Raw genomic sequence first — 20,333 nt, 5'->3', positions numbered from 1 at the left:
GCTAGTTCTATTCCCGGGTGATAATGTAGCCTCCAGCAGCCCAAGGTCTAGGGAGTTGGGATGGGAGGCACTTAGCACATCAATCACAGTCCACAGCCAATCTTGGGCATCTGTAAGCTCACGCAATCGGAAGTTGCGGATAGCGCTGTCCTCCGAGAGTGTTACGCCACCCCCAAAGGTATATGAGTGAGCAGTGGGCCTGTTATACTATAAAGTATATGGATTTTGGATATGCTATCCACCCTAATAGAAAGGGTCTCTACTTAGATTACCCATCGTTCCGGTGTCTTGTGACGCGGCAACACACTGCCCAAACTCTTTAATTATTTGTTCACTCATCTGTAGTTGTAATACTACTCAACTGAAAATTCAGACATGTGTACTGAAGCCAACCTGCCTATACTGACTTTTCCAGCTGATCAACATGTGCTCGAGCGACGGCCAACGCATGTTTGAGGCGGCAGCTATGGGCAGCTTGCTGGCAGGAGGCCCCCTGGTGGCCGTGTTAGGAATGGCCTACAACCTCTCAGTGCTTGGACCCACATCTCTACTGGGCTCTGCTGTATTTATCCTCTTCTACCCTACGATGGTGAGCAGCTGTGCATACGATCTTTGCCTGAGCGTAGCTTTCTGAAGATTTTTACATCATAATCTTTACATTTGCTCAATTCGTATAGATGTTTAGCTCCAGACTCACAGCCTACTTCAGAAGGAAGGGTGTTGCCGTGACTGACCAGCGTGTTCAAAAAATGAACGAGATCCTGAACTACATCAAGTTCATCAAGATGTACGCCTGGGTGAAGGCTTTCTCACAAGTTCTCAGAAGTAAGTGCATGATGAATTTTATTTATTTATTTTATATCAGTTGCTGAGATGCCAATAAGTGCATAACACTCTGGATGTGATCTTGCAGGAATAAGAGATGAAGAACGTCAGATCCTGGAGCGAACAGGATATTTCCAGAGCATAACTGTTGGAGTTGCTCCCATCGTGGTGGTGATTGCTAGCGTGGCAACTTTCTCCACCCATATGCTGCTAGGTTATGACCTCACTGCTGCTCAGGTAGGGTCTGTTAACTCACTTTTATGAATACACAAGCACTGGATTTGTTTTGTAGGAATGCTGAGCTTTTGTCCTCCCCCAGGCATTTACCGTTGTCACCGTCTTCAATGCCATGACCTTTGCCTTGAAAGTCACCCCCTTCTCTGTCAAGTCCCTTTCTGAAGCATCTGTTGCGATGGAGAGGTTTAAGGTGAGTCTTGTCCTTCTTCTTTTTCTTTTTTACCTAGCAGCCATTTGACCTACCACTTGCAAATTTGATGAGTACAAATACATAGATACACTTATATTTATAAAATGTTTTTACTAAACTCTTTATCTGTGTGATGTTCCAGAGTGTCCTCTTGATGGCCGAGGTTAAGACGATCCGTGAGCTACCACAGAGCCCACACATATCTGTGGAACTAAGTGGGGCGAGCTTGGCCTGGGAGACGGGTGGGCACAGCGCCCAGCCTACCCCAAGAGGTACTCCCTACGTGGGAATGAGTCAGAGAGTGGCACGCAAGAAACAATACCAGAAAGAGGATCCGAGCCATTGTGGAATAGTGGAGGAAGAGCACCAAGGGCGGCTGTTAACAGACGTGACCTCAGGAACAGAAGACCACACCTTGCCTATACCCACCATTAGCCAAAGGCTGCAAAGAACCTTGCACTGTATCGACCTCACCATACAAAAGGTTCAAATTCTATCTGTAAATTACTGAGGCCAAATTTCTATTCAGTGGTGGCTTAAAAATTTGAGGCTCTGCGTAGCTGATTGGAGGGATTGGACAGGGGTTTGAGCCTTGCCACTGGCAGGTCACCATTGTCGGGCCCTTGAGCGAGGCTTTAAACCCAATCAAATGGCTACTTAGATTCAGTGTTGCTCCCAAGCGCCAAGAAATTGGGTGGGTTGCAAGAGGAAGGGCAAATTTGGCGACCCCTAGAATAAAGGGAAAAGCCTAAGAAAAAAAAAATTGGGATGACATTTTTAAGGAAAGAGAACATTGATTAGTTTCTTTTAAAAGTTTGTTGGATTCTCACTATCCTACCTTTTAAGGATTTAAGGTTCAATTGGAACGTTTTTAGATAATATGGTTTAACATAGAACCTTTATGGGCCTCAAAAGGGACAACCAAAGAATCTCTTAATGGGTCTTAATTTCCTAGGAGTGTGGAAGGATTTGTTTGTAGGCAATGTCCTGAGGGAGCGCCTCTCTAATGTGTGTTGTAAACATGTCTTTATTTTCACCAGGGGAAGCTGGTGGGTATCTGTGGAAGTGTTGGCAGTGGAAAAACTTCACTTATATCCGCCATCATTGGCCAGGTAACTGCGTCTTATCAGCCAATCTGTCATAACCAATGTTTTATACAGGCTTGATATAAAGTTAACAATAAGTCTCAGGGCACGGGTAGGAAAGACACTGTTCTGTCCACCAATTAGATGACGCTTCTCGAGGGAAGGGTAGCGGTTGATGGAAACTTTGCCTATGTGGCCCAGCAAGCCTGGATCCTTAATGCTACACTTCGGGACAACATCCTGTTTGGGAAGGAATATGAAGAAGAAAGGTGAGTGCGGATTTTTAGTATTTTTGCAGTTTTAGGTGGTGTAATTGCAGTATTTAACAAATGAAACAAATAACAGCAACATTTTTCATCTATTTGTCTAAGCAGATCAATTGTCAGTATGTGAACTGTAACAAAGCATTACTGGAAGTATGGCTGGACTGCCATGTCGCTGGTCAGACTGATTCTAGAATTTAATTATTTAAGGGTCTTGGCCTGTAAGATGTAGGGAAAAAAAATATTTTCAGGGTCATTTTTTTCACCACTCTATCCCTAAATAAGTCATCTGTTTTTGGTTGCCGTAGGTACCAGGCGGTCCTGAGTGCCTGCTCTTTGAGAATGGACATGGCCATCCTTCCCCACTCTGATCTGACTGAGGTAAGCCATTAAGACATGCAACAAAAAAAAAAAATCATCTGAATTTACAGATTTTATTAAATAAGGAATAAAACATGACATTGCTGTGAAAGAAAAGGATTTGCATTTATCTGTATTTTTTTTTCTTTTTGCAAACTTAAATGATTGAGATCATCAAACAAATTTTAATATTACCCAGAGATAACCTAAGTAAATACAAAATGCAGTTGATAAAGGAAAAAAATATGTTTAAACCTACCTTAGGTTTATGTGAAAAAGTAATCGCCCCCCCTGCTAAATCATTTAAGCAGATTTTTGAAAAACTTAATTAAATTTGCTTGGCACACCTAGGCCTGATTACTGCCAGACCTTTTGAATCAAGAAATCCCTTATATAGAAGTGAAGGAGCACGATCTTAAGAAATTCAGGAACAGATGAGAAACAAAATAATTCACATGAAAAAGGTTACCAAGCCATTTATAAGGCTTTAGGACTCCAGCGAACCATGGTGAGAGCCATTTTCCACAAATGGAGAACCCAAGAGTGGCCAACCTATACTAGAGAGAGCTGAGTGGCTGAACACTCTCAGCGGGGTGGGATGGGAGGCACATGGTGCTTTCACCTTAATCACAGCTCTACAGCCATCATAAGCTCACGCAATTGGAAGGAGTGGATGGCACTGTCCTCTGAGACTAGTAGTAGCAGCCTTAATGTGGGAGTCCCCTAGTGACAGGGAAGAGTTGGATACGAGGACAATTGGGAAGAAAATTGGGGGGAAAAAAAGAAATAGACTAGGCAAAAATGACATCCTCGCGACAGTTCCAAGTTAAAAGCTACTGATGACGAACAGAACACAAAGGATTGTCATACATTTGCCAAAGTATATCTTGATTATCCCCAAGATAATGGGGAACTGATGAGACAAAAGTTGAACTTTTTGGATGGTTTGGGTCAACAGTCAAACATGGTGGTGGTAGTGTGATGGTCTGGGCCTGGACGGGGGGAAATACTTTTTCACAGCACTGTATATATTGAGTTGCTTCAGACCAACTGGGTTTGGGAATTCATCAGGTCTGTGGTGTGATAGTAATTTTTTTCTATGATGGGTGAGTATATTATGGAGAGCAAAGCTGTTCCCTAATTGTATAAACAAGTAGCCGGTGTATATGTTTTTATATATATATTTTCATCTTATCACTAGATTGGTGAACGAGGGGCCAATCTAAGCGGTGGTCAGCGGCAGAGGATCAGTCTTGCTCGGGCGCTTTACAGCGACAGGGACATCTACATCCTGGACGACCCCCTCAGTGCTCTAGATGCCCATGTGAGCAACCACATCTTTAACAACGCGATTAAGAAGCAGCTACGCGGCAAGACCATCATCTTTGTCACTCACCAGCTGCAGGTAGGAACATTGATCTGCTGCTTGGTTTGAAACACATTTCCAAGCTTCTCAGTATCAAATTCTTCTTAAAATCCTAGTTCTCTTTTTGATGTAGCATAATACAAAGTTTTAATCTAATGTTGGTATGTTGTTTTGAAAAAGTACTTGGTGGACTGCGATGAAGTGATCTTTATGCGAGAGGGCAGCATCACAGAGAAGGGCAGCCATGAAGACCTGATGAACCTGAACGGAGATTACGCAGCGATGTTTAACACCCTACAGCTCGGAGAAACTCCTTTTATTGAGGTAAGACGCAGACTCAGCAGAAAGACTTGTGTCTAGAATGGCGTGACGTGACACTCGTAGGTTCATTAAAATTGTATATTAACAGTTGCCGAGCAAGAACGCTGGAAGCTCTTTGAAGAAACGAGGTGAAAACGCCAAGGCAGCATCTGTGAAGAAGGAGAAACCTCCCAGCAAGGACAGTGGTAGGTGTAGCACTGAATGTGTGAGTCACTAAGACACAACCAGTCTCGGGATAGTTTTATTTCAGCTCCGAGGCCGTTTTTGCTGCCAGACTTCCGTTTAATTTTAGATCACAAAGCAGACTTTCTAAATTAGATGGAGCACATAGTGGGAGATAAGACACAGTGGGAGATAACACACAGTACGTCAATGATCATTTCCTACTGGCCAAGCCGCTTGATATTGTAGCTCGCAAAGTTCTTAATTATAACTGGCATTGCATTACACCGTTAACTCACTTCTAACACCATTTGTTACAACTTAGAAATGTGTCCCAGATGACTATACCTCACTTTCTCTTTCTCTTCCTGCAGGTCCGCTGATGCAGCCCGAAGAGCGCGGGAAGGGTTCAGTCCCCTTTTCGGTGTACAAAGTGTATATTCAAGCTTTAGGTGGCTTGCCCGTCTTCCTTTTTATCCTGGCGCTGTTCATCCTCAACGTGGGCAGCACTGCTTTCAGTAACTGGTGGCTCAGCTACTGGATCAAGCAGGGCAGTGGGGTAAGAGAACATTAGAACAGCTGGTGGGGTTTGTGGGAGGGGTTTGTGTTAATTCCGTGGTTTATCTGACAGTTTTCTGCCCATCCTTTGTAAAGGTCCTACTTTAACAAGAAAACACATCTCCCAAAAGTCCCCAAAGTGTATCTGTTAATGCTCCAAATACGCAGAACTTAGCAGTACGCCAGGGCAGGGTATCTTCTTATATGAGGTCACATTAGGAAAATAATGTAATTGGCTTGTTTAAGCCCCAGACGATGAAAAAAATGGAAGGACAAAAAAAACAACAACACATCAACCCCTTCTCTGAGATGCTTTTCTGCTCACCACGGTTGTAAAGAGTGCTTATTTGAGTTGACGTGCCCTTCTGGTCAGCTCAAACCACTCTGGTGACCTGCATGTGAAAAAGTAATGCTGCTGATGTACAAAAGCATGTGGAATCAGAGAAGGCCATGTAAATATTTAATTGGTAGTTGGTGTTGGTTTGCGTGACATTGTAAAGAGTATCCTCATCACATGCAGCAGAAAGATTGTCAGGGTCTCAGATTGAGGTTATGCGAGTTATATGGATTGGACATACGCTATGGGCAGTTGCCTCTTGACATATGACATCAGTGTTACTGTACATAATGTAATCATTACGGGGTGTAATCGGGCATAGGACATATGACTCAGTGTTGTGTTTTTACCCCTTAAATGTGCAGAACACTACCGTGTTGGTGGGGAACAGCTCGATGGTGAGTGACAGCATGCGGGACAACCCTCTGATGCAGTACTATGCTGCTGTTTACACCATGTCCATGGTCATTATGCTCTTTTTAAAGCTCCTCAGAGGAGTCATCTTTGTCAAGGTGAGTTTTATTATATAGTCTTTTGTCTGTTTTCTCTAATTACCTCTATTCAATACTGATTGTTTTTCTTCGTCGTCTTTTTTTCCCCCAGGGAACTCTGCGTGCCTCCTCTCGGCTTCATGACGATCTTTTCCAGAAGATTCTTCGCAGCCCTATGAAGTTCTTTGACACCACACCCACAGCACGGATCCTCAATCGATTCTCCAAGGACATGGATGAAGGTACAGTCGGACTAAGTTACAATACATTATACAATCTCTCTCGTTTCCATCTAGGGACCTTTGAAGTCCAACTAGGGGCCGTGGAGGAAACCCACTAAACATGGGTAGAACATGCAAACTCCATACAATCCACAGCCTATAGTATAAATCTAGTATTTTTCTTCTTTTTGTCAATTTCTTTTGAGTAACCAATGGAACACCAATGTTGAACCCTTAAGAACCAACGCTTAAAGTTTTCTAGCCAGCTCTGTGTTAGGATTAGAAGTTATTATGAGAACCTGGCAATAAATACATATAATGCAAAAACCATTTAAATTGGAGCTTCCTCAGAATATAGGGTTAGGGGTCCGACCCCAAATGTTTTCACTGGAAATGCTTCAGATCATTAACTATGTGTATGGACGCTTAAACTCTTCTCATTTGATGTTCATCTGTCATTGGGCTCTACTTTTTTTCCTCGTCTCAGTGGACACACGCCTGCCGTTCCAGGCGGAGATGTTCATCCAGAACGTTATCCTCGTAGTGTTCTGCCTGGGCGTGATCAGCAGTGTCTTTCCATGGTTTCTGGTAGCTGTTGGCCCACTGGTCATCCTCTTCACCGTGTTGCACGCCATCTCTCGGGTCTTCATACGCGAGCTCAAGCGTCTGGACAACATCACGCAGTCACCTTTCCTCTCCCACATTGCCTCCAGCATCCAGGGCCTGAGCACGGTGCAGGCCTATGGCAAGGGAGACGAGTTCCTCCGAAGGTAAGGCTCAGTCTGAAACCTGTGAGATGTTATCACTTTGTTTTTACCTGCAGGTAATATGCCTGACTTGTTCATATTCTTTGTAAGAATCAAGATTAATCAATCAACTTTGAGGTTGCTCTTCGCAGCACAGGGGAGCATATTGCATAAACTCTATCTGCTCTTTTCTGCATAAATGATGCCCCAAGATGCCCATGATTGACTAATTGAATAGGGTCTGATTGATTGCCCTGAGAGCGCGGCCAGCGAGTCCCTTCACTCTCAACAGGGTGAAAACGTTTCCATTATGCTACTTGGGACCCCTTCAGAAAAGTATGTTCTGCAACTCTCCAAGTGGATGGAATTGGGTGGCTTGAAGGCTCTAAATTGTCCCAAAGTGTAAATGTGTGTGTTGTGCTCCTAATCCAGGTTGTATTTCGGTCCCAAGCCTAGTGTTTCCAGAATAGTTCCTGGATCCGTCTGGTTATAAAGATGAATGAAGGAATGAATGTCTGATCCCTAACACAGAACCCTAAACCACACTGATTGATTTCAATTTTCCTTGTCTCAGATATCGGGAGCTGCTGGATCAGAACCAGGCCCCATTTTACCTGTTCAGCTGTGCAATGCGCTGGCTTGCTGTGCGTCTGGATGTAATCAGTGTCGCTCTTATCAGCATTACAGCACTTATGATTGTCCTCATGCATGGTCAGATCCCCCCTGCATATGCAGGCCTGGCGATATCCTACGCTGTTCAGGTGAGTGCAAAAGCAATGCCGATTGGTCCTTAGAGCTTGTAGTATTGATGGACTTGTTCCAGATTGGACAGATTTGGGAAGAGAGATGATTTTCCGACTTTGTCTCCCTCAGCTGACCGGTCTGTTCCAGTTCACTGTCCGCCTTGCATCGGAGACAGAAGCTCGCTTCACCTCAGTAGAGAGAATCCACCACTACATCGAGGTATAAGACGGTTCTCACAAGCACAGAATGAAATGCTTCATGCATAGCTAGTAGGGTCATGTTTGTTAATCTGTAATGAGTATTTGGTCCCTAACATGACCCCAACATGGCCTCTTTAGATCTGGGTTTGATGAACTTTAAAATATTAACTGACCCCATGGAAGCCCTGCCTACAAACGCATCTCACGTTAGTATATGTGACCAATCAGATCAGGTCAAGCATTCTCTCTTCCTTACTAGGTCACAAAATTCTCATTCGAAAAATATGATCCTGACAGATTTTTCCAAGTTCCTCCCCAAAATCAAAACCCTCTGGCCTTACCTCAGCAACCAGACATGATCCAATAATAAACTTAGTACCAAAATGGAGCTTATCAGACTAGGAATCTAAAACAAATGCATAACTTAAATCAAATCAAAAACACTGATGCCACACTTTTTTACCAATGATCTTAATAGTAATGATACACTCATAATCCTAGAAATCTGAGATTCTGTTTCTGTTTATATTCTGCACATACCTCTTAAACTACAAATCCCCGAGACCCGTTCGAACCCAGTAATCATTTCTCATCCCTCTCTTCCCCAGTCTCTGTCACTGGAGGCTCCGGCACGGGTGAAGAACAAAGCCCCTCCTTCAGACTGGCCACAGGAGGGAGAGATTGTATTTGACAGCGTTGAGATGAAGTACAGAGATGATCTTCCGCTGGTATTGAAGAAACTGTCCTGCACAATCCGGCCTAAGGAGAAGGTGGGGATTGTGGGCCGGACAGGTTCAGGTTAGTGCTGTTATCAGACACACAGATCTCAGACACACAGAGATTCACATGATGATCGCACTGCTTGGCCAGAAAAAAAGGCATACTTAAGTATGAAGTTCGTCCGCCTTTAGCTTAGCTTTGGTTTCCAGTTCATGTGTGAAATGATTCCTCATGCTCCCAGGGCTCACAATTTATATTCTCGTATACACTTGTGGTAACTCCATAGATTTGATACTCTGGTCATTCAGTACATTCAGGTCATCAGCTGACTTTGTTTTAAATAATATCTTTAAAACATAAGGTTTACTATAAAATGATGGCAAACGATCACACGACCTCGTGTTTCTTCTCTTTATCAGGGAAGTCCTCCTTGGGCATGGTTCTCTTCCGGCTGGTGGAGCCTTCCGGTGGAAGCATCAAGATTGATGGCGTTAATATCTGCGACATTGGCCTTGCCGATTTACGCAGCAAGCTCTCCATCATTCCACAGGAACCTGTGCTTTTCAGCGGGACTGTCAGGTCAGTGCTCGTTTTTATTACATGGATCTAGTGTAGTCTTTATATAAATATCAGTACTTAAAACTGTATTTATACCACAGCGCTGTTAGAATATGTTATTGTTGCTATAGTAACCTCTCATTCACAGGGACTAGTATGTCAAACACGCCATATAATCTGAGTATCATAAGCAGATGAGTTATTTTACAATACAAAAAACGTAATGCCATATTGTTGTCTTGTCTTGTGGAAAGATATATTTACTTAACATATTTAACAGTTATGGAAGGAGTCTCCGCTTCCAGCAGTTATACATTTTCATGACCAAGGACTTTTTTTTCCCCCCATATTTGTCACATTTAAACGATTGAGATCATCAAACTATTTTTTTTGTCTAAAACATTAGACAAAGATAACCAAAGTAAAAACAAAATTCAGTTTTGAATGATTTCATTTCTTACGGCTGAAAAAACTGTCCAAACCTACCTGGAGAAGTACTGTAACTTCTGCGCTCTACCAGAAAATCCTGAAGGACACACTGAAACTACCTCCTAATGGCCCAGGTTTTGGATTGGCAAAGTTCAGACTTAAATGCGATTAAGGTCTTTAAACAGGCTCAAAAACCCTCCAATGTGGCTAAATTGAAACAATTCTGCAAAGAAGAGTGGGACAAAATTCCTCCACAGCGACATGAGAAAACTCAGTACCAGTTATCGCAAATGATTATACAGTATGTAGTTGTTGCCGCCAAGGGTGGCACAACCAGTTATTAGGTTTAGGGGCAATTACTTTTTCTCATAAGGCAGGTTTGGACAGCTTTTTTCCCATAATAAATTAAATTATCATTTATAAACTGGGTTTTGTATCAACTTGGCTCATCTTTGTGTAATATTAAAATTGGTTTGATGATCTCAATCATTTAAATAAGACAAATTATGCCAAAAAAAAAAGGATTTTTTTTTTCATGGCACTGTAGCTTGCTGTATTGCTCATTATTATGACAAGCTATTAAAAAAAAGGTAGCTGCTATAGCGCAAGTGATAACAGGAACTGACTTATTTTGCAAATGTTTCACAACTTTAACTATTGCTATAAATTGATCAATAGTATGATTCATCATTCTTAAATTGCTGCAAATTATAATGCAATAATATAAGAGGAATAAAACCCTATACAGTAGGAAACCATAATTTGTTTTGATCATACACCCTATCACCCCATGGTTTAGTTACTGTATTTTCTTATAACAACTAGACCCTCGGAGTGTTTTATTCCCTACGTACCTTTCACTTCTCAGCTTGTGTCACCCAAGTAAATGTTTCCCCCCCAAACAGATCAAACCTCGATCCGTTCAACCAGTATTCCGAGGCGCAGATCTGGGATGCTTTGGAGAGGACTCACATGAAGGAGTGTGTAAGTCACCAGGCTGAACGCAGACCCCACCCGAAATTCATAATCAGTTCCTCTCTTGTTTTCTCACCACTCCTAGATTACATGAACATCCTTCCGCTCTTCCTCCCCATGTACAGGTGTCTCAGTTGCCCTTGAAGCTGGAGTCCGAGGTCGTGGAGAACGGCGAGAACTTTTCAGTGGGCGAGAGGCAGCTCCTGTGTGTAGCAAGAACACTGCTCCGACAGTGCAAGGTGAGATTCCCTCAATGCTCTTGTCGTGGGTGAATGAGTACAAATTCATGATTTGTCACACTTCACAATCTAGTGGAAACGCTTTCAGTGAAAGTAGAGGAACAGCTAAAACTAATTTTCTTTATTTGAGTCTGCGAGGTTTAAGGTTTGCCTGGTGACAAAGCGTTCCCCAAGGCGAAATGAGAAAACAGACCTGATATTTAAAAAATTGTGTTGTTTTGTCATTTCACTTATACCTAGATCCTGATTTTGGACGAGGCTACTGCTGCTATGGACACGGAGACAGACTGTCTAATCCAGGAAACTATTCGTAACTCCTTCCAAGACTGCACAACCATAACCATCGCACATCGACTGCACACTGTGCTCGGCTGCGACCGCATCATGGTGCTCAACCAGGGCCAGGTAACCTACCTTCAGGACCTAGGTTGTAGGAAGCACAGCTCCCGCTCCCGATTAACCCAGTCTATGGACGTCACACACATTTTTAAGGTTGGATCCTAACTCTGAACTTTGTCCTTTGTCCGATCCAGGTGGTGGAATTCGACGAGCCCTCCAGACTTCTGGCGAACGAGAACTCGCGATTTTGCGCCATGCTGGCCGCGGTGGAGAACAAGATTTCCGTCAGGGGATAGAAGGGACAGCAAGCAAGCACTTGTTAGGTTCGAGGATACACAAACATCCTCGGCTGAATCAACCAGTCACTGGTGCTTAAGCGTCACCTGCTCCTGCAGGCATCTGGGGCTTTGCCGTGTCTGGAGAGCGGGAATGCTGCGTCTCTATGGAGACAGAATCATGAACATGCCTGTTCAGATGTACTTAATGTTAGCTGCAATGGTCAGGTCACCAAATACTGATACTGTAACGTTATTTTGCATTATACAAGCAGACATCGGTTTTCATGTAGTTCCATCCATGCAAACTGGTGTGTTTCATAGAGTGTTTATCTATATCTATTCTAAGATGATCTTATTTACGCTGGGGAAAAGGGTGTGTGTGTGTGTGTGTGTGTGTGCAGAGCTTTTGCGTTTGTGCATCAGCTCTGTTCACGTATGTCACGTTCACAAATCACTGTACCATAACCTTGAGTCTAATAACTTGATTTTTGCCAACTTGTGTGACTGTGTGATGTCTCGTAACTTGAACTCCTGATGCTGGTGATTTTGTTGACAGGATGTTTTAATGGCACTGAATTAGGCAGACTTTTCTAGAAACAGCGCTGCTTGCTCCACACAACAAGGACAGTCGCATTTGTGCTAAGAGGCCTTGTACATGTTTTTCACCCTCTTGTGTTGCATCAACATTTCATTTCCGTCTGCTGACATACGTATCTATTTTTGTGAGGTTTATTTTTCTTTCACCTCGTTTTTTCGCTCGTCCTTGCACATTCACATGGTCAGAAGAACTCACCAGCTGCGCCCAGATGGTATAAAGCCTAATAATGTTATCGTGTCCTGTTTCATGCTTGTTAAGCAAGATCTGGTCTCTCAGAGCAAAGCTCTGGAAAGGGATCACTCTGAGTTCAAAACTTTGATCAGGTGAAGGTCAACTTTAGCCTTGATAAAGGTCAATCAGATTTTTCTACCTGCCTGTTCGGTGGGACCCGCACAACGTCCGGTCATATGTTACTTTCTTTACTTTCCACAGCCTTAGCATGATTTCTTAATTGCCTTGTAAAGGGCCTGAGATGTTACACAGGGAGAATCAACTCTCTTTCTTGTCAATAAAATTATTTTTAGGTGTACGTCTGCTGTGTCTGTGTGTTCCGTGAAAGAGGAACGAGGAATGGGTTTAAGAGCAACGCCTTCTGAATGCTTGCACAATACCTGGGAATAATAAATTGTAGAAATCAGTTTTTAATGCAGATACCATAAAATGTAAACATCTACAGACCAATAATTTAAAAATTTTATAAACTCAACAATATTAAAGCAAATTAGGTCATGAAATCAATACCTAGACCACCTACAAGCTGTCGAATTAACGAATAGGTTATTAAATAATAGATTTTTAAAAGCTGCTGAACATTTATATTTAATATATATTTTTTAATATATTGAGGGTTTAATACCTGCCTCCGGTCTGTGTGCGTGGAATTTTCTCCCCGTAGTTGGTGGGTTTCCTCTGTGTACTCTGGTTTCCTCCAACAGTCCAAAGATATGCAGATTAGATTAATTGGCATTCCCAAATTGCCCGATGTAAATACATACTGTACACCGATCAGCCATAACATTATGACCACTGACAGGTGAACTGAACAATATTGATCACCAACTAAATTGTAAACTGGTGCCAGGTTCATAGACACAAGGCTCACTCTTGCCCTTGGGAACCAAAGCTCAGCCCGTCTGGTCTAATCCCATAATAATGCAAAGATAATAAAGATAATGCAAATGCAAATTTTTAACGAATTCACAAAACAACGCCAAGACTGGCTATGATAGGCAGGTACGAGAACACCCAGTGCACCACAATCTGCTGAGCACAGGGCCCAGCTGGCAAAGAGCCTACACAGCCTCCAAACTCCCCAGATCCCAATCCGTTGGATTCACGTCCACCAATGGGACAAGCTAGACAAATAAGTCAGATCCACGGGGGCCCCCCACAGCACTTGGTGTCCTGGTGCCAGACACCACAGCACAGCCCCACAGCCCCTGTGAAGCCCTGCCCCAAGGGGCCAGAGAACCCCCAGTGGCATAATTTAAGAAATCTATAACTAGGTGGGTTTAAAGTTAATGACTTTATGGTTGATTTACATCATATACACATAGGACGCCCTAATATACAGAAAGTATTGCATTCAGAATGCTTTTTTGCTGTATTACAATAGCAGTGGCTAAAGTTAAACAAAATTGTTTAGATGTCACTGAATCTCATTTGCAAGAATTTGAGAAAATTTGCATCGAGAAATGCGAGACAATCCAGTAATCAAATGTGCAAAGAATATCTGAAAGAACTCAAATTACAGTACACTTGCTGCAAAGGGACAATTCGCAATAAGCGAGAATGTATTCATTATGAGATTTTCTATTTTTTAAATAATTCTGAGGGCATCCCAATCATTAGAGAGTCACTTTGTGTTAAATTGTTAACACAAAGTGTTGTTAAAAGCATTCTACAAATAAAATTGAATTAAACTTCTAGAAATCCAATATACAGTATTTTAATCTGAGGTTGTGACATGCCAAAAAGAGAAATAATCACTAGGGAGCAAAAACTTCAGAGAGGCATCGTACAGTACATCTAATTTACATGAAACACAATGTTGGTGTTGTGTTTGTGACTTAGTAAAAGGAAAGGATTAAGATAAGCATGCATCGAAGTTTGGGTTTGTAGGACAATTTTTTTTGAAGGTGCTGCAAATATAGATGTTCTGTCCTCCAGCATGGTGCACATAAAAACTTTCAACAAGTTGAAAGTTGGAATGAATTAACAAGATTGTGTTTTGCAGTTTATTGCTTTTAATAAAACTAATGCTATTATAGATTATTAGACATATACATTTATTTTAGGTTTAGTCAAAATAAGGTAAACTATTTACCCATTTTTCTTTTTTCGAACTTCACATGCTTTAAATGAATCGCATAACAATGGGAACAGTGAAGCATGGTGGTGGTAGCATGATGGTGCCGCGATTTCTTTCCCGAGCAGGAACTGGAGAAACGAATTATTAACAATGGAGATGATGAATGGAGACAAGTACAGAGCAATCCTAGGGGGGAGATATGTTTCCGAATGTGGGAGACTTAAGACTGGGATTGAGCTTCACCTTACAACAAGACAATGACTCCAAGCATGCTGCCAAAATGACAATGACATTGTTCCAGACAATGAAGTAGAAATTATTAACCTCCAAATGTCTTTTTCTTTAATTAAGAAAAAGAAGAAGAAGCCTTTGTTTGTCACATACAACACAGTATATTATGTACATGAGAATACAGTGACATAGCTTTCTTTGCATATTCTAGATTGTTAGGAGATAGGGGTTATAGTGCAGGGTCAGGGTCATGGTACAGCATTCATGGATTATACTGGGTTAAGGGCCTTATTCAAGGACCCAAAAATGGCAGCTTGGCAGAGCTGAGGCTTGAACCTTAGACCTTTTGATCAGTAACCCAGTAAGCTACTAATGGCCATTTAGTGTCCTTACAGTAAAATTTATCAAAAGGTAAAAATCCCAATTAATTACATTTTTCGTTACAGAATGCAAAATTACAAAATGTGTAAAAGTTAAAGAAAAATAACTAATAAAGCTGCACTGAATGATGTTTTACATTTTTGATACCTATATTTTGATACAATGCAATGTTAGTCCTCGTACATCAATCAATTCATTGTTCTTTTATTGTTTTTAGTGTTAATTACACTATTCTGTATGTGCTATAATTATTTGGTAACTTATACCAAGGTTAACATGTATTCATCTAATGATGTCCCAATAAATATTTTATTCAAATATCCATAAAAGCTTTTATTTTCCTAAAGTGTGTATACATTTTTTGGCTAACTCTGTATTGATTTATGTTATTTAATGATGTGTTTTTAGTCTGTTTAAATGTTACAGTCAACTTTATATGCACTCCAGCCACACAGTGTTTGATTATACTGCTGTGCAAAAGATGAAACTGATAAATAAGGAAATTGCAAGTGGAACATGTTGATGCTTGTTTTATGATCGGATTTAACTATGCAAATTTGATGATGAAGGGATGTTCTGTAGACACGCTGGGACAGTTCCAGAGCAACATGGAAACAACTCAAATAATCTAAAAATATAGTATTGTGTAAGTCTCGTCTGTTTTTTTCCGCTTTAATTTTTTTTTGCATTTTTAGTACGTCCCAACTGTTACAATCAAATGCAATTTTCCAAATAGCAGAAAAGGCTAATTTGAGTCAGATATGACATGCCATTTCAATAACAAGCAAATAACAAAAAAATAAAAATAAATAAATAAATAAGAACAGAGCCTGTGGTGACAATACTGTAGAAAAAGTAAAAACATACAAAAAGGAAAGACAACTAGGTATAAAAGAATAGGAACAGTTGACACATACAGTATGCCTAAAACTTTGGCTAGTACAGTCTAAGAGCCAGTGCCCCTATGATTTGTCAAAGTAAAGGTTCCATTTTTGCCATCTTTTGGCATACATGTCCGCCTTCAAATGTATCACACCAGTCATATGTTCCAACGTCCTCATTTCCTGAATTACCTCAAGCCATTGCTGCTGTTTAGGTGAATCAGGCTTATACCAGCTTCTGGTTATGGTTTTCCTTGCTGCTGTAAGGAGTATTTTTTACCAGGTATCGATCCTCCTGAAGTGTAACCAGTGAAATATGACCCAAGAACAAGACAATGCATGAAAATGGGATCTCATATCCAAGCGCCTTTGTTAGGGTTAAATGTACATTTTTCCAAAATGGCTTCAGTTTTTCACATCTCCAAAAAATGTGTGTATGGTGTGCTTCTTAGCAGCCACATTGTCTCCAACATTGTTGAGGTGTAGAAGAAGCTTCACTGCTGATTTTAGGTGTAATAAAGAATCATACTAAATTCTTCCAATTGAATACCCTCAATTGTTGCGAGATTGTGGAGGAATTAGAGGTAAAATTTCTACATTTAATTCTTTTTCCCACCTTGATTTAAGGTATAATGTTGAGTTGGCCTTACTTTCCATAATACTTACGTAAAACATGGAGATTACACATTTACTATTTAATTTGTATGCATTCATCATAATCTTCACAACTAGATTAATTTCGTGTGAAGTTTGCATTTTTATTTCTCTGTTAAAGTAATCTCTGAATTGTATATACTTAAATAAGTCCCGATAAGTACGAGAAAATGTTTCTTTGAGTGTTAGGAAAGTCAGTAATTCTTCATTTTCCACTACTGTAGATATTGCTCTAATGCCTTTTGTTGCCCATTGCTTAAATGTGGTATCACTTTCACCTGGTTTAAATTGAGTATCAAAGGCTATCCATCTGAGTACTTTTTGGTGTTTGCTAGTCTAGTCTGTTTTATGGCAGTAGACGATTCTTTTTTTCATATCTCACAGTTGTGTTTGCTGAACATCTCGTCCCTGTTTAAAGTCACTTCTTAAACCAGCAGAATTCATATGGTCTAGCAAAAAATTTGCTTGGATTTACAAATGAGGGGCTTATAAGTAACCGTATACACTAAATAAAAAGCACATGAAGAGTTTTTACAACAAAATGATAACTCTATTTTGGCAGTTTTGAGAAAAAATAGTTTTTGCAAGTGAAGCAAGTATTGCAAACAAAATATTTTATATGTGTGATTTTTCAAAAAGCTATATATCCATCTCCCACAGTTTTGTCACAATTAATAAATCAACTTGCAGTTGTGTTTATGGCCATACTTTAGTATTAATAATATGTTGGATGTTTTTTTTTGTTTTTTTTTTAATATAGATAACTCATGATTAGACTGTGATTGTGTAGTGAGTCAAATAGAAAGTATTGGTACCAAAGTAGATCAATGAAAAATGAAGTGTTCAAAAAAGTGTTCAATTTTTCATGCATACAAGACCTTTTTAATTAAAAGATTATTGAACATCATAAGGACCCTTATAAGCCATACAGAAAGGTCAGTTTACGGCATTATTCACCTCTCTCTATACCAGTTTAAGTTTTACTTCAGTACATGACGACAACTCCCTATCATAGTACATGTATGCACTGTTTAACCAACAGCTTTCCACACACAGTGTGTGCATCTCATGACTCTTGTACAAAAATCTGCTCATCCATAATTTACATTTTGCAATGTTATTTCTCTGCTTCACCACACTGATTACACTAAAGTCTCCCACATCATTTTGTTAAGTATATAACATGGTGTTCAAGCAGCATTCAAATCACATAATGTTCCTATTTCACAGGACATATCGAGGTTGTTAATCGATGCACATTTGTAAGTCTTTCCTGCTAGAGTCACGGCAACAGCAGAAAAAGAGTGTAAACGTCCTTTTTCTTGGCTTTAACATCTTCAAAAATAGCTTTTACCACATTTAAACCACTGCCACTGTGTTGCACAGACAGAAAGTGTCTTCCCTTTACTGAATACACGACAGAAAAAAGCAATGCGATTGACACTAAAAGGCTTTTGCTTTAAATCAGATAGCTAACGCGAACGTCTAAAGCTTCTAAAATAGGATTATATAGCTTTCGAATTAAACAGTTTTCAAGTTTATATATATAAAACAAACATTACACAATGACAATAAGTGTACTGCTTCACGTTTTGTCTGTGAAGCAGATCAGACTTTTTGCTCTGTCTGGTTGTTCCAGCTTCCAGAACATTCCAGAACGTCTTAAGCTTCTAAAATGGGGTTGTACAGTATAGTTTCCTAATTAAACAGTTTTTAAGTTTGTTATAGACAACCTTGTGTGTCAGAATAACACTTTACCAAAAGGAGTAAAATTGTGTTCTGAGAAAAAAAATGTTCTGCTGTGAAACTGTTCATATTTAGTTAGGCAGTATGACAAGTGAAACAAAACCAAGAGATTTCAGTGTTTTTTGTGGTACTACACTTTAGTGGTTTAATCATTCTACATAATAGTATATCAGTTTTTGCCTGTTTAATTAAATACAGTAAACTAAGACAGGGAGACACCTGGTTTATTAAATTAGCAATGTTCAAAACTATGTTCATCCATGTACAGTTGGACTAAGGTTATAGAGTGAATAAAATATAATGTAATGAGAAATTAGCTATAATATAAATGATTTGGCTGAATACAGATAATGTTATGTCATAAAAACACTTTGAGTCCTTTGCTTCTATGTTGTTCGGAATTGCCTCTGAACCATTCGTGTCCAAACACAGTGCTGAATTCCAAATTGCTCTCAAATGCCTGATCAAGGGCCCTACTTAGTATGTGTGACAATTCAACCCAAGAACCCTGGAAATCAACAGAGCTGATATTCTAAAGCGGTATAGATGAAAAAACGTACATGGTTTCCACAATCTGTTGATAATAAATGCCGTTTGTGGAACTGTTACATAAAAGCGATATCACACTCGGTGTCATGCTGTTGTGCTAAATATCAGCACGGTTGGGTTACCTTTGGCACTCATCCCTAAAAAACTCATCACAGCCGTTCTGATATTCATCACAACAGCACTAGCACAAGCCTCGTGCTAAGTGATATTGCTTAAATAATGCATATCCTTCTTTGTGTTATTCTTATACCACAGTGATTTGTCAACAGTTACATTGTTTGATTTACTGCACACATTTTAATTGGTTGTGGTTAGAGTTAATGTTGTGAAATAATCGAGAGACTAATTACTTTCTGCATGGATGCAATAAACAGGCATTCCCTTACAGACTGCCTCTATCTCGCTTCACCACATCAAAGATTATGTTTTATTTAGTCATTCGATTTGCTTAAATCTCATTATCATTAATATCAGATAATGCGTCATGTTTACCCTACAGGTCATTGTGTTTGAATTGTTACTATAGCAATAGTAACACATTAGTATGAGTGTAAAAATATAAACCTGTTGTTTAAACACAGCAATATTGGAATGAGTATATTACAGTGTATCCCAACTGAGGATGGACTTGCTCATCAGGGACAATCTGATGATTATGATCTATACTTTTTACATATATGTTCTAATTTATTTTGATATATATTTCAAATTATGTAAAGCTGCTTTATGACAGTAATAAACACGATAAACGTATAATCATTTCAATGGCTGAATTTGGTTAAGACAATTAATATGACATGACAAATCCCCCAAAATTATGTGTTCATTAATTAAATAAGTTTCTTGAATAGTCAAAAATGTTGTCAATGTTTCCGAAAGTCATACCTAGTAATGTGACTAATGCTCATTCTAATATTTGAGGAACAAACATTGGCTGACGTAGTTGAAACAAAGACACAAGCATACAGTATCAAATTCTCTCTATCTCAGTGGTGTAGTGGTTAGCAATGTTCCCTTGTATCTCCAGTGTCTGGGTTTGATTCCCAGCCAGGCTTGATTCCTGTCTCTGTGTGCATGGAGTTTGTATGTTCTCCTTGTTTTTGGTGGGTTTCCTCTGGGTACTCCAATTTCCTCACACAGACCTCCAAAGACCTGCAGATTAGGCTAATTGGTGTTCCCAAATTGCTTGTAGTCTGTGAATGAGTGTGTAAGTGTGTGCCCTGAGATGGATTGGCACCCATGCAGGGTGTGCCCCTCCTCGTGCCCTAAGTCTCCTGGGATAGGCTCCAGGCCCCCTGCGACCCTGAATACAGGATAAAGCGGTATAGAGGATGATGA

General features: G+C 40.2%; 1 protein-coding gene across 1 annotated transcript in view; it reads left to right on the top strand.

The window, feature by feature from the left end:
• Window positions 1–12,771, top strand: part of abcc5 (ATP-binding cassette, sub-family C (CFTR/MRP), member 5) — a 31,328-nt gene extending 18,557 nt beyond the window's left edge. The window contains exons 7-29 of the mRNA XM_053500831.1: window positions 416–589; window positions 678–825; window positions 914–1,062; window positions 1,145–1,252; window positions 1,395–1,736; window positions 2,293–2,364; window positions 2,482–2,606; window positions 2,909–2,981; window positions 4,162–4,365; window positions 4,507–4,650; window positions 4,736–4,832; window positions 5,184–5,368; window positions 6,070–6,216; window positions 6,308–6,437; window positions 6,904–7,186; window positions 7,737–7,923; window positions 8,036–8,125; window positions 8,715–8,904; window positions 9,246–9,405; window positions 10,719–10,797; window positions 10,914–11,027; window positions 11,268–11,432; window positions 11,561–12,771. Coding sequence (XP_053356806.1) covers window positions 416–589; window positions 678–825; window positions 914–1,062; window positions 1,145–1,252; window positions 1,395–1,736; window positions 2,293–2,364; window positions 2,482–2,606; window positions 2,909–2,981; window positions 4,162–4,365; window positions 4,507–4,650; window positions 4,736–4,832; window positions 5,184–5,368; window positions 6,070–6,216; window positions 6,308–6,437; window positions 6,904–7,186; window positions 7,737–7,923; window positions 8,036–8,125; window positions 8,715–8,904; window positions 9,246–9,405; window positions 10,719–10,797; window positions 10,914–11,027; window positions 11,268–11,432; window positions 11,561–11,662 — 3,468 coding nt within the window. The 3' untranslated portion in view covers window positions 11,663–12,771. The remainder of the gene's footprint in view (window positions 1–415; window positions 590–677; window positions 826–913; window positions 1,063–1,144; window positions 1,253–1,394; window positions 1,737–2,292; window positions 2,365–2,481; window positions 2,607–2,908; window positions 2,982–4,161; window positions 4,366–4,506; window positions 4,651–4,735; window positions 4,833–5,183; window positions 5,369–6,069; window positions 6,217–6,307; window positions 6,438–6,903; window positions 7,187–7,736; window positions 7,924–8,035; window positions 8,126–8,714; window positions 8,905–9,245; window positions 9,406–10,718; window positions 10,798–10,913; window positions 11,028–11,267; window positions 11,433–11,560) is intronic.
• Window positions 12,772–20,333: the final 7,562 nt, after the last annotated feature.

Source organism: Clarias gariepinus, chromosome 7, assembly GCF_024256425.1.
Source record: "Clarias gariepinus isolate MV-2021 ecotype Netherlands chromosome 7, CGAR_prim_01v2, whole genome shotgun sequence".
Taxonomy (NCBI): domain Eukaryota; kingdom Metazoa; phylum Chordata; class Actinopteri; order Siluriformes; family Clariidae; genus Clarias; species Clarias gariepinus.
Note: the sequence above shows the minus strand (reverse complement) of the source record. Positions and strands in the feature narration are given on the sequence as shown.